Source organism: Aspergillus lucknowensis, assembly GCF_044049455.1.
Source record: "Aspergillus lucknowensis strain CBS 449.75 chromosome Unknown BJX67scaffold_72, whole genome shotgun sequence".
Taxonomy (NCBI): Eukaryota; Fungi; Ascomycota; class Eurotiomycetes; order Eurotiales; family Aspergillaceae; genus Aspergillus; species Aspergillus lucknowensis.
The window spans coordinates 109,467-122,353 of record NW_027263616.1 but is presented as its reverse complement, the minus strand read 5'-3'; the positions used below and the strand labels follow the sequence as shown (position 1 = coordinate 122,353).

Here is a 12,887-nt window from a genome sequence, read left to right as displayed (position 1 = left end):
TCTTCTGAGAGATAGATTGATTGAACTCTACCGAGAAACATTTTTTTTAGTATCCGATATCCATTCAAAGCCCGATAATATCCCACAATGGTCCGTCCAGTCTGACTACATGATCCTTGACCAAACCACATCCAACCCACACTCGCCCTACCAGGACAGAAAGCTAACAACTCTCTGGACAATAGTCCCTCCGCATCGCACCTCCCCCCGCCCACCCAACCTCAACCTCAAATACCAGCTCCCGGCTCCCCAATACCCCAGCCTCAAAAGGCGCCCCCTCAGCCCCGGGCCTCCCCGATACTCTCCGCAACAACGTAACCCTCCAAGCGCCCCGTGGCCCTCCCTCCTCCCAATCAGGCCCAGCAACCTCTACACACCCACTAGAAGCCCGCCTCCTGGCCTGGCGCCAAACCCAAGACACACTGAAGATGGAGTCCCTGCGTCGTGCTTACGGGATTGCGGAGCCCATCCGCCGCGGAATGGAGCTGAAGATTGTTCGCGATGGGACGTTTACGCCTGCTGTGCTTGGTGGGAATAAGGGGGGCAATATACATGAGGATATCCTTGTTCTAGGGGGGAGGGATACGGAGGTTGGGTGGGAGGATGTGTTTAAGGGTATGGTTTTTCATGCTCTCTTTGTTTTGTTTGTGTGATCTCTGCGGCTTGTGCGGTTATGGGCTTTTTTTCTGAGGGGATATAACGCTAACCAGATTTCCGTTGCTTTAGGAGACGAGTTCAGAGAGCCACCTACTTTCCATGACGAGATGGAGAAGCGGTTGCGGATGGATTAAGGCTGTGATGTGGTGTCACGGTTATCCGGCAGGAATGGGATTTTATTCTCTAATGGATTCGCTTGACACTTCGAGTTCTTCTTGCATGTTTCTTACGATACATCGGTGAATACAATACAACACAATCGGAAAATACTTCTGGAGGACCCTCCCCATCCCCGTCGATGAGGTCAGCCGCGGATAAATCCGGGGTCCCAGCCGTGCCGGGGTGAGCGAATTGTAGCCAAAGACGTTAGGTTCAGGATAATCCCTTCGTCATGCATTGCTAGTAGGAATAAGAGAGACCCAGTGAGCTGTCCAGTTATTGATTTTGGATGTGTAGCTATCTAGCACACTATATTTGCCCGCCTCACGGTGCCAGTGACATGGGGTCCAGAAATTTCCCAAGAGCCGAGGGTCTAACTTTGGTTTAACTTCGCCAAAAGCTAGCTAGGCCTGCGGTCGAGTGTTTGGGTTCCCCAAAAACCAAGGTACATTAGCCGAAGTGGCCAGGAGGTAAACAGATGAAACGACAGCAGCTAAGAAATAGAGGATAGTAGGAAAACAAGGAAATATAAGAATGATGCCTAAAGTGACGAAGAAAACATGCTGAATGTTGGCCTGACGAACCTGGCGAAAACCACAGGATATATGACTCGAATCCAAGAAATCCTCGAATATAGACGACAGCCAGAAATAGGAGGAAGTAAGAAGGCGTGGGAGGGTAGAGGGGTATATAAGATAGAAATATGGGTATGGTAAGTACTGGGATGCAGTCAAGTCAGTTATGACAGTCTGCAAAATAATGCATCTTAGGATGAGACCAACCCACGGTGACACATGACAACAGCACGCTCGAAAGGAAAGTGAACAATCCAGAACTCTGTCTGGTGATTCTAATGAAGAAGTGGTTGAAAAGGCGTCGCACCTCATCCCGAAGCATCGTGGTGATGGCCAAGGCTGGCGTTGATGAATGGGACGGCTGTCAAGTAAGCGTCGAGGGAAATATGAGCAAAGACGGGTGCGGTTGGACTGGTTACGAGCACCTCCGCAAAGTGGCTGGAGGTGATTGGTCGAAAAGGTGTTCCCAATAGGCGGCGTCCGTCACGGTATGGGCAAGTTCCAAAGAAAAACCATATCTATACAAAGGTCGAACATAGGTCCTTCCTTCACTGAATAACACAGCGGCACCTCGGGCTCCTTTCGCTGGCCTCACGATCGCGAGAGTACTGGCCCTTCGTGCCCTTCGCATCCTCTTCGTCGACGATCTCCTGGGGTTTGACAGTCATATGCACTACATTTGGTGCGTCACGACTGAACTTGGAGTCTAGAGCACATTGTCAACAACACGCCTACTGTAACCATGGTAGAGCAAAGTACCACATACCTGAAAGCGGAGATTTATCATCGAGTAACTTCCCAAATGAGATTAGGCGAATGGAGCTGGGAGACAATGGCCGGGGCTCCCAATCTGCGGTGAATCAGTCAGTGGTCATCATGCCATTGAGCTCATCATTTGCATATCATACCATCTTGCCATGCTCTCCAGATCAACTCCTTGAGTGTGTATACGCTCATAGCAAAAGGATCATCATTATCCACGCTAATACCTCGTTTCCGTAAGTAGTTCCCATCGATTTTGAAAGGATGCCGTGTGCCTGTAATCAACAGTAAGACGATCGTTAAGGTCGGTCCGGAGGCTTCGGGCTCATTGGCGGCTGCACCAGAGGACAATTCAGAAGCTGTTGTTGCTATCTTTTGCTCCTCTGTCTCTGGCGATACGGTCGTTGTAAGATCTTCTATCGTACTTTGCTGTTGGGGAGTGGTGATGGGATTTTGGTCGCCATTCGCGGTGCTCGTATTTGAGCCTGTCGCAGTGATGTCCTGCGGGGCGGTTGTGAGCGATGAGGAGTTGACAGCACTATCGCTTGCTTCGAAGGTAGAGCTGGAAACTGGTTGCGACGAGTTGGGAGCAGTAGGGGTCGAGTTATCAGTGCTGGTGGCGGCAGGGCCTGGACCATCCGACTGCGCGTGATCTTCTGATGCCATCTTCTGATCGCTCGCTACTCCAAGCCGGGAGGTACAGTTGCAATCCGGACGCCGTTAGAAGGCAGACAGGACAAGTGGTATTGGAAAGTTGATAGCCAACAATCCTCGGACTATAATCTTCGAATAGGGGTTGTTGTTTGAGCCGAAGTAGAGATAATGGCGGCTGAAACAACGATCTGAGCCTGAGACGGGGAAAGGACGCCGACCGAATGGGGGCGAGAGAACCCAAATCCGGAGGCGAGCTATGTGAAGGCTTGTCGGAGAATGGAGACGGGGGCCATGCGATCGGAAAATCCGTGGGAGAGGCGGGAGTTACTTGCGGGGAGGAAGAGGATAAAGCGGAGAAGGTGGTGGGAGAGAAGTTGTCTGAGGAGAGTGTCTCGACGGTCTCAGGCTTGGAGAGTTGAGAGCCAAAAGGGAGGAGAAGTAGTGCGAGTGGAGCAGCCGACGATCCGGTTTGGTTGGCGGGCGACCCAATTTCAGTCTTCGAGCCAGGCTTTGATTTGTATTTATTGTTTCATCTCTCCTCGAAAACGACGATTGATGGCTGAACATTTCAATTTTTCCTTGTCTTGCACTTTAGAGGACGACGTGTACAAGAGTCGACGCCGAGATGCTCAGACTGGCCACCCACCCGCATGCAGGCAGGCCTCCATTTGCTGCCGATCTTCCTCGCACGCGGAGACAGCCAGGAGGCGGCTGAAAGCTTTGTTGCACTCGCATGCGCCTACAGATCTATTTTACGGCCAGTGGGCAAGATCTGGCCGAGTATCACTGAGTTATTTCAAGGTGAGGATAGGATTGCTTCAGAAAGACTATACTCCTAAAAGGTCCACGACTACACAGCGGGTTATATAAATACTAACCATTGGGTATGCTGACCATCGAGCCAGATGAGCAAGCCACAGCCCATTGGTACTATTCTAGCCAACTTAACACCCGGTCGCTTGTTTGCGCTGCAATCTCAGCGGTTAGTTGAAGCTTAATGCTCCAATGTCCTCCTCCGGATAACCGTCCCCAGCCAATTTCGCGACTATCAGAAAGTACCCAGCTACCTACGCGCAGGAGCCTACTTGATAACATCCATTAATGAGTACCCCATTGTTCTGGTCTGATACAGCAGCTGATCATCAAGATCGTGTAAACATCGGATCATCGAATACGGGAGGTGATGAGGTTGGGGAGGTCCACGGTGAGGGACAGCGTTTCCTTTTTGCGAAATTGAACGCGAGAGGCGCTTTGTCCCAGCCACGTCGAGCCTCAACCATGAGCGTCTGCCTTTTCGGCGGTCGGAGGACTCAGTAGTATCTCGACAGGCGGACTCGTCACATGAGATGGGTGGATGGGGCGAGAGAGCTGTCGGTGAGGTTGACGAGTCGAAAATAATCCCATGCTCGTTGACCGAGAAACAACTCCAGAGAAATTTTCGACGCTCACGCGCACACGCCAAGGATAGCTTGCATGTTATGCATGAGTAGTGGTGTCGCTGCCACGTTTGGGCTTGGCTGGAAGTGCCTGGGCAAGGCCCCAACTTGCCAATGATCAATGATCGGAAGACTACTCAGGTGAAGAAGTAATAATAAGTATAACAACAAGCATCATTATTATTCCCTGAGTCCTCATCAGGTCCGCAGGGTTGGGTCTCCCAGACACACCTTCTCGCACAGAGAAGTACACGATTCCACCCTGTCAGGGCAGACATGTGCTTATCAAATGCAAGATTTCTTTGATTTTTGAAGGACTTGACCTCGAAGACAGGAGAGATGCAGACTTCATGTTGACGTCAGTGGTTGTTCTCATGAGCAAGAGAGGAACGGCCTGAGGCGATGGTGACCACATCCAGACCGAGGGCCATCCTAAACGGGATTAGTGTACGATAAAACTTTGACCGCGCCAAAACTCCCGTCTTTGGACAATCTCTCCGGCCAGATTCCAGCCAACCAGGGAATCAGTCAGCGGGATGCGTGCAATCGCAGCAACGGCGCCCAGCACGTGCGATGTGTGAAGCCTGTCAAGGAGTGGTTTGCAACTTCCCCTGGCAGAGCGCGGCATCTTATTGGCTCATGGAGGTGGCCCCTGGAAGGGCGAATAATCATGACGAAAAGCTCGGGTCTGTGGCTGCCAGCCAGACTTGCCAAGCAAATCAAGTCAACGCCCAGAAGGTCGCGACCATTGGGAAGGTCGGCTGCCCTATCGGCAGGATCTTGTCATCGAGAAGTATTCAGACTGAATCTTGTCTTGGTCGGTGGGGCCTTTGGGGAGATTTTTGTTTTTCTCTCCTCTTGGTGTTCTCAGCTGGATAATGCGGGCTGCAATCGCGAGAACTTCATCTTCCCCCATTGGCAGCAAAGAGAGCTGTTGTTGAGATGCAAATGCAGACCTGGACGTTGTCAAGATAACGCGAAATTTGCATCCGCACGCCAACTTCCCCTCACACCGACGCGACCGTTGATCGAGATTGCACCTTCACAGATCAATTTAAAATCTACCTCATCTCGTTCGTTTCTTCGGAACTTCTCTGTCATGCAAAGTCGCGGCCCTCCTCCCTAGGATGAAATTCGCCAAGTGAGTGAACCCCTGGTCATCTTCTTCCCTGCATACGACACGGACGCACGTTGGCTGATCTCTCGGCGACTGTCAGAGAATTGGAGCATGAGCTGGTTCCAGAATGGCGGGCCAAATATTTAGACTACAAGGTAGGAGCATCCGGAGCTTTGATCCTTACCACCTTGCTTTTGTGACCTGGTCCTCTGTACTAATTCGCAATCCTCGCCTTAGGCAGGGAAAAAGAAAGTCAAGGCAGTAAAGCGTGCCATCCGCGAAGCGAATAGAACGCCAAGTCATCACTCCCTTCGGCGTCCCCTGCCTGAGCAAGGCGGGAACTCGGATACGCCGGCCGGCTCCCAACGCTCTGTATCATTTCGTGGAGCAGAGAAAAGACTTGAGGGGGTAGACACAGAGAACAACCCTGCGATACCAAAGAGTCCTGCCCTTACTACGCAATCAACTCCCGGTCACCGACTTGAGCGCCAACCCCTGCGGGTGCCAGGGTCGCGGTTTTCCGCGGTAGTTGGGAGCTATGGGAGCATCCTCGCATCACCTCCTCAGCAAGAGGGAACGTCAGACGTCGCATCACTGGAACTACCCGACCCCGCGTTGGATTATCAAGAGGATGGTCGTTGGTCAGCGCGCCATATCGATCATCGAAATACTCCTAAAACCCCATCGCCCGTGATGTCTCGACAGGCTAGCACTAGGACCGTGCTTAGAAATTTCTCACATCAGACTTCTTCGACCGATCAGCCTGCTACAGGCCGGGAGGCAAAGAAGAGAACCGCGGCCTCGGCCTCCGGTCGAAGAAACTCCCGCCTTCTTAAGCGTGTTCTATCAACTGCTGAATCACCGGAGAAGCTCGCAGAGCTTAACCAACGTTCGGAAGTTGAGCGTAAGCAGGACGAGTTCTTCGCTTTCCTCGATGGCGAGCTAGAGAAAATCGAGTCCTTCTATCACATGAAGGAGCGAGAGGCCTCCGAGCGCTTGAGGATAATCAGGGAGCAGTTGCACACGATGAGGAACCAGCGCGTACAAGAAGTTCGTCATGTCAGGAGATACCGAAGCCGGGATATTGAGCAACGGTCTTCTGAAGCACCCGGCCGCCTTAGCAGCAGCCGCATAAAAGTCGCTTTTGCTGGACGTCGAATTGGAAAGAACTCCGAAGCGCTAGCGGCATTAGCCACGCCTGGAGGCGCTCAACCACAGGATCCCGATTTTATAACGAGGCGGAGGGATTTCACGCGTCACCCTGAAGAGGATCCGCTGCCCAGATCTGAAGTCCCGTACCGCTCCGCAAAGAGGAAGCTCAAATATGCTCTTCAGGAGTTCTACCGGGGCGTGGAGCTTTTAAAGTCCTACGCCTATGTCAACAGAACTGCCTTCCGCAAAATTAACAAGAAGTACGACAAAGTCGTTGGTACGCGTCCATCGATGAGATTCATCTCAGAGAAAGTCAACAAAGCTTGGTTTGTACAGAGCGAGGTGACGGAGAGCCTCTTAGCCACGGCGGAAGACCTGTATGCCCGCTACTTTGAGGGCGGCAAGCGGAAGATTGCGGCCTCGAAACTGCGCCATACTTTACGTAAATCTGGGGATTACTCACCGAATACCTTCCGCTGTGGTCTCCTGTCCATGGCTGGCGTCCTCTTTGCCATTCAGAGCCTGATCTACGCGGGACAGCACCTCAAAGATTCGGATCCTACGATAAGGGTGCACACAGGCTACTTGCTTCAGGTGAGATTACGACCAGATTATATCCATACCCAGATCGGTGCGGTTAACCTGGGCAGTTATACGGGGGATATTTTCTCATTGTTTTCCATTTCCTCCTTTTCTGTTTAGATTGCATGGTCTGGAACAGGGCCAAGATAAATTACGTTTTCGTCTTCGAATATGATACTCGACATGCCTTGGACTGGCGCCAGCTGACTGAGGTATGCAACTCCAACTCCCATAACTTGTCTATTGCTGACTGGGAAGCAGCTCCCTTGCTTTTTCTTGTTTACATTAGGCCTCATTATGTGGCTCAATTTCCTGTCTGTCAACGACGCATATGTTTACTGGCCTATCGTGTTAATAGGCTTGACAATGATTGTATTGTTTCTGCCTGCACGCGTCTTATATCACCGCAGCCGAAAGTGGTGGGCGTATTCCAATGTCAGCACGACCGCCTTTCTCTTATCTGTTATCCTTGCTGACCAAATTAGTGGCGTCTCCTGCTGGCAGGCTTATACCCCGTTGAATTTCGTGACTTCTTTCTAGGTGATATGTACTGTTCCCAGACATATGCAATTGGGGTGCGTACCCGACTAACATGATCTATGAGGAAAGACTAGACTAACTCTGGATAGAACATTGCCCTGTTCTTCTGTCTCTATGCGGGGCATTGGGTTGAACCCCCACAGTGTAACTCGTCCCATTCACGACTACTCGGCTTTTTCACTTGCCTTCCATCTATATGGAGAGCTTTTCAATGCATCCGACGATACGTGGACACGAAGAATGTGTTCCCGCACCTTTTGAACTTTGGGAAATACATGTTCGGGGTACTCTATTACGCCACGCTCAGCATGTACCGTATTGACAAAGTAGCGCGATTCCAAGCTCCATTCATCACTTTTGCCCTCTTGAATGCGGTTTACACGTCGGTTTGGGATCTTATAATGGACTGGAGTTTGGGCAACGTATATGCGAGACATCCACTGCTACGGGAAACCCTGGCCTTCAGAAGAGTATGGATATACTATGTGGCTATGGTCGTCGATATAATCGTGCGGTTCAACTGGATATTCTACGCCATCTTCGCTCATGACATGCAACATTCAGCAGTATTGAGCTTCGTGGTGTCGTTCTCTGAGATCTGCCGGAGGGGCATATGGACAATATTCCGTGTCGAAAACGAACACTGCACGAACGTCATCCTCTTCCGCGCCTCAAGGGATGTCCCGTTGCCTTATGCATTGAGCACCCCGGATGGTGTGGCGGACCAGCCGGCGGAACCGTCGCACATCCAGGACCCACGAATTTCTCTCCCCACTCCGCCCTTGGCAGATGTCGAACAAGCGACACCGTCGACTCCTGGAGCTTCACTCCGCCCAAGGGCGTTGTCCCGCGTAGGGACGATGCTAGCTTCTGCGCACGCACAGGACTTCCAGCGGAAGAGGCGGCCCGACGAGATGTCCGGTGCTACAGTGGCACACGGGGCACCGGAAACACCTGACACAACCGATGAGGAGGACTCAGGAGACAACCCGCCGTATAAGGATGAAGATGCAATTGAGGAGGAGGTTCCGTCTGATGATACCCGATGAAGTGGGCTCAGTGTTTTGCGCTCTCGAGTAACGAACTTGCATGGCTTACGATACCACCGTTTTTATGCATCTGATAGATATATACCTATAGTTAGATATAAACGGAGCCCTACAAGCAGTTCTGTGCCCAATAATTTACAAAGAGCTCTTTGCCCTTGAAACTTCGAGCGATATGAGTAGCCATCCTCACCTTCACGCCCAATTCCTTAGCAAAGGCTCGAGCCAGACCGAGGTTTTGCTGCCACCACCTCCCAGCCTGTACAGCACCAACCCCAGAATGCACCACGTCCTCCACCAGAAGCTTCACCAGCTACGCTACACTTGCACACATTCAGGGGGCCCGGAATGGAATATTATCCGAGGGCTGGCGAGTCTCCTGGTTACTGGTCATTGGGTGCCTTGTACAGATAGCTCCCACGTGGTCTATTAAGAGCTTCTGACAAGGTTAAAGGATGGATAGATACCTCTACGGCCGATTATCTGCGGTGCTCAGGTTCTCACTACGTGCGAGACTTGAGCGAGAACAGCTCACCACTGATTCGGGAATGGACAGCCGGCCAACATCCCCATAACTGTCTGCTGCTGTAGACATCCCCCTTAGTAAATATGTGAGGCGGTATGAGAAAAGTAACGAATCCAATCAACTCATTTCTATCGAGGCCTCCGCACCTCAGCTGTGGCAGTCATGCAAGATTGTAGTCACAAAATAACGGAACAAGACCCCAACGCCCTTGCAATGTATAGCGGAATCGCGAGACCAGGCTCTATAAGATCAAGTATAGAATAATGCCAAAACAGGAAACCACGAACACCAGAACAATAGAGGAAGAAGCTTGTAAAGAAGGACAGATACCTCGGGATGTGAGATTCCAAACGCGTAATCTAGGTTAATGAGAGGCGAGGAAGACTGAGTTCGTAATTAGGCAGGTGATCATCACAATGATGCCGTAGACAACGAGAGCTAGACTTAGTTTCCGGAGTAGATCTCGGCGCCAGGAGCGGGCGTGTCGGCGCAGAATGCCACTCTCAGTGAGAGTGCGAGCTGCGCTGCCATCCTCTGCATCGCCAGCCCCCGAGATATATCCGTCTTCAGCTTCGTCGTCTTCTTTCATCAGACGCTGATGCGTTGGAGAATCCGGCGCCGATATTTTGTAGTAGAATATGCCTGGGAGGATGAAGCTGATACTGGTGCTCCCTGTACTACCGACGTACGCGAGGACAGCCTCAAGGGAGGACACAGTCATGGCGACAATATAGCTCAGAATGAGGATCGATGTGGTGATCAAGGAAAATCGGAGGTCGCTCATGGCTTCTTGCGTTCGAGAACTTCTTGGAATTCCGGGTAGAAGAGGGTGTCGATGGGGAGAGCCCTCGTTAGTCGCAGAGCGTCTTGGTCTCCAACGCAGCACCGCATCGACTGACGCTCTGCATGGATGGCATTGGAGGGGGTAAGAAAACATGACGAGAATAACAATAGCAGCCCGTCCGATGGTGGCCCACAAACCCGGCGGGTACATGCCCACGATGTTTCCGCCGACGCTGTTTCCAAACGAAAGATACCCAGTAATTGCAACGAGGATATAGGTCGCAGCGGAGCTTCCAATGCTAGCAAAAACAACGCCGGTTGTCCTAAGGTGGCTGTTGTTTTGTATTTCGTTCAAGATAGAGAACATCTGGATCGGAGTTAGCAACTGGAACTCACAAAGGATCAGGGACAGTACATTCTGATGACATGTAAAAGCGAACACGATCACCGGGAAGCTGCTAAGAGTCGGAACAGCCCCAGCCCAGTGAATCACACGAATCGGCCCGCGACCAGCCTTTGTGTCCCCAATGATAAAGTGATAGACAACCAAAATCACCAAATAGCCCATCGAAACCAGGGCCGCAACGCTAGTGTATTTCAACGAGTCTAGTCGCCGTAGGTACGAAAGCGGAATGATAATCAGCCTGAGTTGAGTCAGTAGAGCCCGTTGCCTTCAAGATGCGAGATATGCCATACATGAACGCCGTAATCCAGAAATGACGGTCTACCAAGAAATCATAAGCTGCCTCTCCACCAACGAATCCCCGGACAACTCCCGGCATTAAGTCTCCAATGATAATTAGATAACTAACGCCGACCCCGAAGCATTTGATCGCAATCGCCGCATCGAAAATGACGGCAGCATTGGGATAGGTGATTTGCGAGAGGGCGAAGAACGAGGCACTTCCCCGGTCGAGATACTGTGCGCATCGAGATTGAAGGTATAGTCCAAACCCAGCCGTTGTACCAGACCATAATATGACGAATGTACCGAGAACGATGCCCATGTGCGAGATGGCGAGCGGCATAGCGAGGACACCGGCACCGACGACTAACCACCCTACAGTTAGACAGAGGAATTCAAGTACTCGACGAAATCCATGAAACACTTACTTGTATTGACCAGGTTTATCACGCAGCTAATCCAACTGGCCTGTCCATGTAAACCCGGATTTTGCTTGCCTCTGCCTCCGCGCCTCGAACGTTGTCAGCCGCAGCACGACCGGAGAGAAAAGGCAGTTGTTCGGTATGAAATACCTTTGGGAACCAGATCGGATGCTATGAGCGGGGAGGACCCCGACCGAAGCCTCGTCGTCCATTGCCGTTTGATGGCAAGAGTGGTGGCTGCGGAGTTGGAAATGCGACCGAAATGGGAATTAATTGATAAGAATGAAAGCAACGAGCGATAAAGCAACTCAAGTTAAGTATCGCCGAGGGCGACCGACATACTAGCGCCCTCGCGCAGTCTCGCAGAGGTACTGTGGATGAGTGGTATTATCAAGAAGAGCGAATGTGGACGATTCGAAGGAAGAAAGACAAGAGGCAACGAGATAAATCGTCTTGGGGGCTGAGACAAAAGTGCATCGCCCACCAGCCAAATGGGCCACTAATTAGTCACCGTTCGGGACACGAACCTTGGAAGTGACAACAACTCAATCTTAATGGTGCCTCGAATTGTATCGTCGCTTCGTCGTCAGAGTTTCAAGGTATCCATCTCAGCTTTTTTACATTCGTGATCCCTCCTTACGTTTTGCCTCGCCCCATCCGCTCTCTCCAAGCAACTCCCAAACCTCGTCTTCCACGGACTGCATCGTCGACACCGTGTTCCCCGGCCTCCCAACAGGTCCAGGATCATTAAACATACTCACAGACCGCACCGTCTTCGATACCTCTAACACAGTCCCTCCACTAACCGGATACACCGTCCCCTCCTTCCCCTCCTTGTCCCCAATAACGTCGCTCACCTTATCCTGCTGCACGAGCGCCAACATCACCGTCGCGACCTCATCCGGCGTCACCCACACATCCTTGCTATCGTCCACCATCTTCAGCTTCTCCGGGTGATCCGTCCACAGCGGAGTCTTGATAACTCCCGGTGCGACGGCTGTAACCCGAATCCCGCATTTGCTATCCAGCTGGGCTAGCGAGCGGACGAGACCGTTGATCGCGTGCTTCGTGGCGACATAGATTGGCGCCGCTAGGGCGGCGCCTTGGCCTGCGATACTGGAGATATGGACAATGGCCTTGCGGCGGGTGTTGTCTCCGTGTCGGAGGAAATGGGAGATGGCAAGTTGCGTCGTGCGGATGGGGTGTGTGAGGTTAATATCTACGAGGGCGTAGCGGTCCCCGTCTGGGGGGTCTCGACTATCAGGGCTTCCAGGTGGGCGCCAGAAGTTGCTCCAGTGCTGTTACACAATGTAAGTGGGACCCGAGTAGAGGTATAATGTAGGGAGAAGTACCGGTTCGTAGACACCAGCGCCAGGACAAACGATGTCGACTTCGACGAACTCTTTCTCCGCCACCGCGAACATCTCCTCGAGCTGCTTCCACACAGTGACATCTGTTTTTTGGAAAATAGCCCGTGGGCTTTTGCTCGAGTATAGATCAACTACGGCCTGGGCCTCAGGACGAAGAGCCAGGTCCGCAATGAGAACGTTACATCCATTCTCAAGAAGTTGTTTCGCAAAGCTCAAGTTGATGCCTACATTGTAGGTTAGCACGTAGTGTACCCTTGGATTGATCAGATAACCGACCTGAGCCAGCTCCGGTCACGATCGCTGTCTTGCCTTGCACGGAGAAAGCCATGTTTGGATGAGACTCAGAGCCTAATATGTGTCTAATATATGTTCTTCAAGCAGCGCTTGGGCACCCGATGCAGTCTCTCTAGAGAGTTGACCG

At 51.7% G+C, this 12,887-nt stretch overlaps 5 protein-coding genes across 5 annotated transcripts; 3 read left to right on the top strand and 2 right to left on the bottom strand.

The window, feature by feature from the left end:
- Window positions 1–87: 87 nt before the first annotated feature.
- On the top strand, window positions 88–791 carry BJX67DRAFT_375489 (proteasome maturation protein; the record flags this gene model as incomplete). Its single annotated transcript, XM_071031702.1, has 3 exons — window positions 88–90; window positions 186–615; window positions 727–791. The coding sequence occupies 3 exons, from the start codon at window positions 88–90 to the stop codon at window positions 789–791; spliced, it is 498 nt and encodes a 165-aa protein (XP_070881152.1).
- Window positions 792–1,821: 1,030 nt separating this feature from the next.
- Window positions 1,822–2,951, bottom strand: BJX67DRAFT_312600 (uncharacterized protein). Its single transcript, XM_071027167.1, has 3 exons — window positions 2,300–2,951; window positions 2,158–2,241; window positions 1,822–2,097 (listed from the first exon to the last, which is right to left on the bottom strand). The coding sequence occupies exons 1-3, from the start codon at window positions 2,817–2,819 to the stop codon at window positions 1,940–1,942; spliced, it is 762 nt and encodes a 253-aa protein (XP_070881151.1). The 5' UTR covers window positions 2,820–2,951; the 3' UTR covers window positions 1,822–1,939.
- BJX67DRAFT_312726 (uncharacterized protein) lies at window positions 2,952–3,793 on the top strand. Its single transcript, XM_071027169.1, has one exon. The coding sequence runs from the start codon at window positions 3,084–3,086 to the stop codon at window positions 3,675–3,677; it is 594 nt and encodes a 197-aa protein (XP_070881150.1). The 5' UTR covers window positions 2,952–3,083; the 3' UTR covers window positions 3,678–3,793.
- Window positions 3,794–5,246: 1,453 nt separating this feature from the next.
- On the top strand, window positions 5,247–7,301 carry BJX67DRAFT_312729 (SPX-domain-containing protein). Its single transcript, XM_071027170.1, has 3 exons — window positions 5,247–5,384; window positions 5,461–5,515; window positions 5,598–7,301. The coding sequence occupies exons 1-3, from the start codon at window positions 5,371–5,373 to the stop codon at window positions 7,212–7,214; spliced, it is 1,686 nt and encodes a 561-aa protein (XP_070881149.1). The 5' UTR covers window positions 5,247–5,370; the 3' UTR covers window positions 7,215–7,301.
- A 2,269-nt stretch (window positions 7,302–9,570) lies between these two features.
- BJX67DRAFT_385901 (transmembrane amino acid transporter protein-domain-containing protein) lies at window positions 9,571–12,794 on the bottom strand (the record flags this gene model as incomplete). The annotated part of the gene is made up of 6 exons (XM_071033962.1): window positions 9,571–10,356; window positions 10,405–10,633; window positions 10,686–11,040; window positions 11,737–12,394; window positions 12,449–12,690; window positions 12,743–12,794. The coding sequence occupies 6 exons, from the start codon at window positions 12,792–12,794 to the stop codon at window positions 9,571–9,573; spliced, it is 2,322 nt and encodes a 773-aa protein (XP_070881148.1).
- Between the last annotated feature and the right edge of the window lie 93 nt (window positions 12,795–12,887).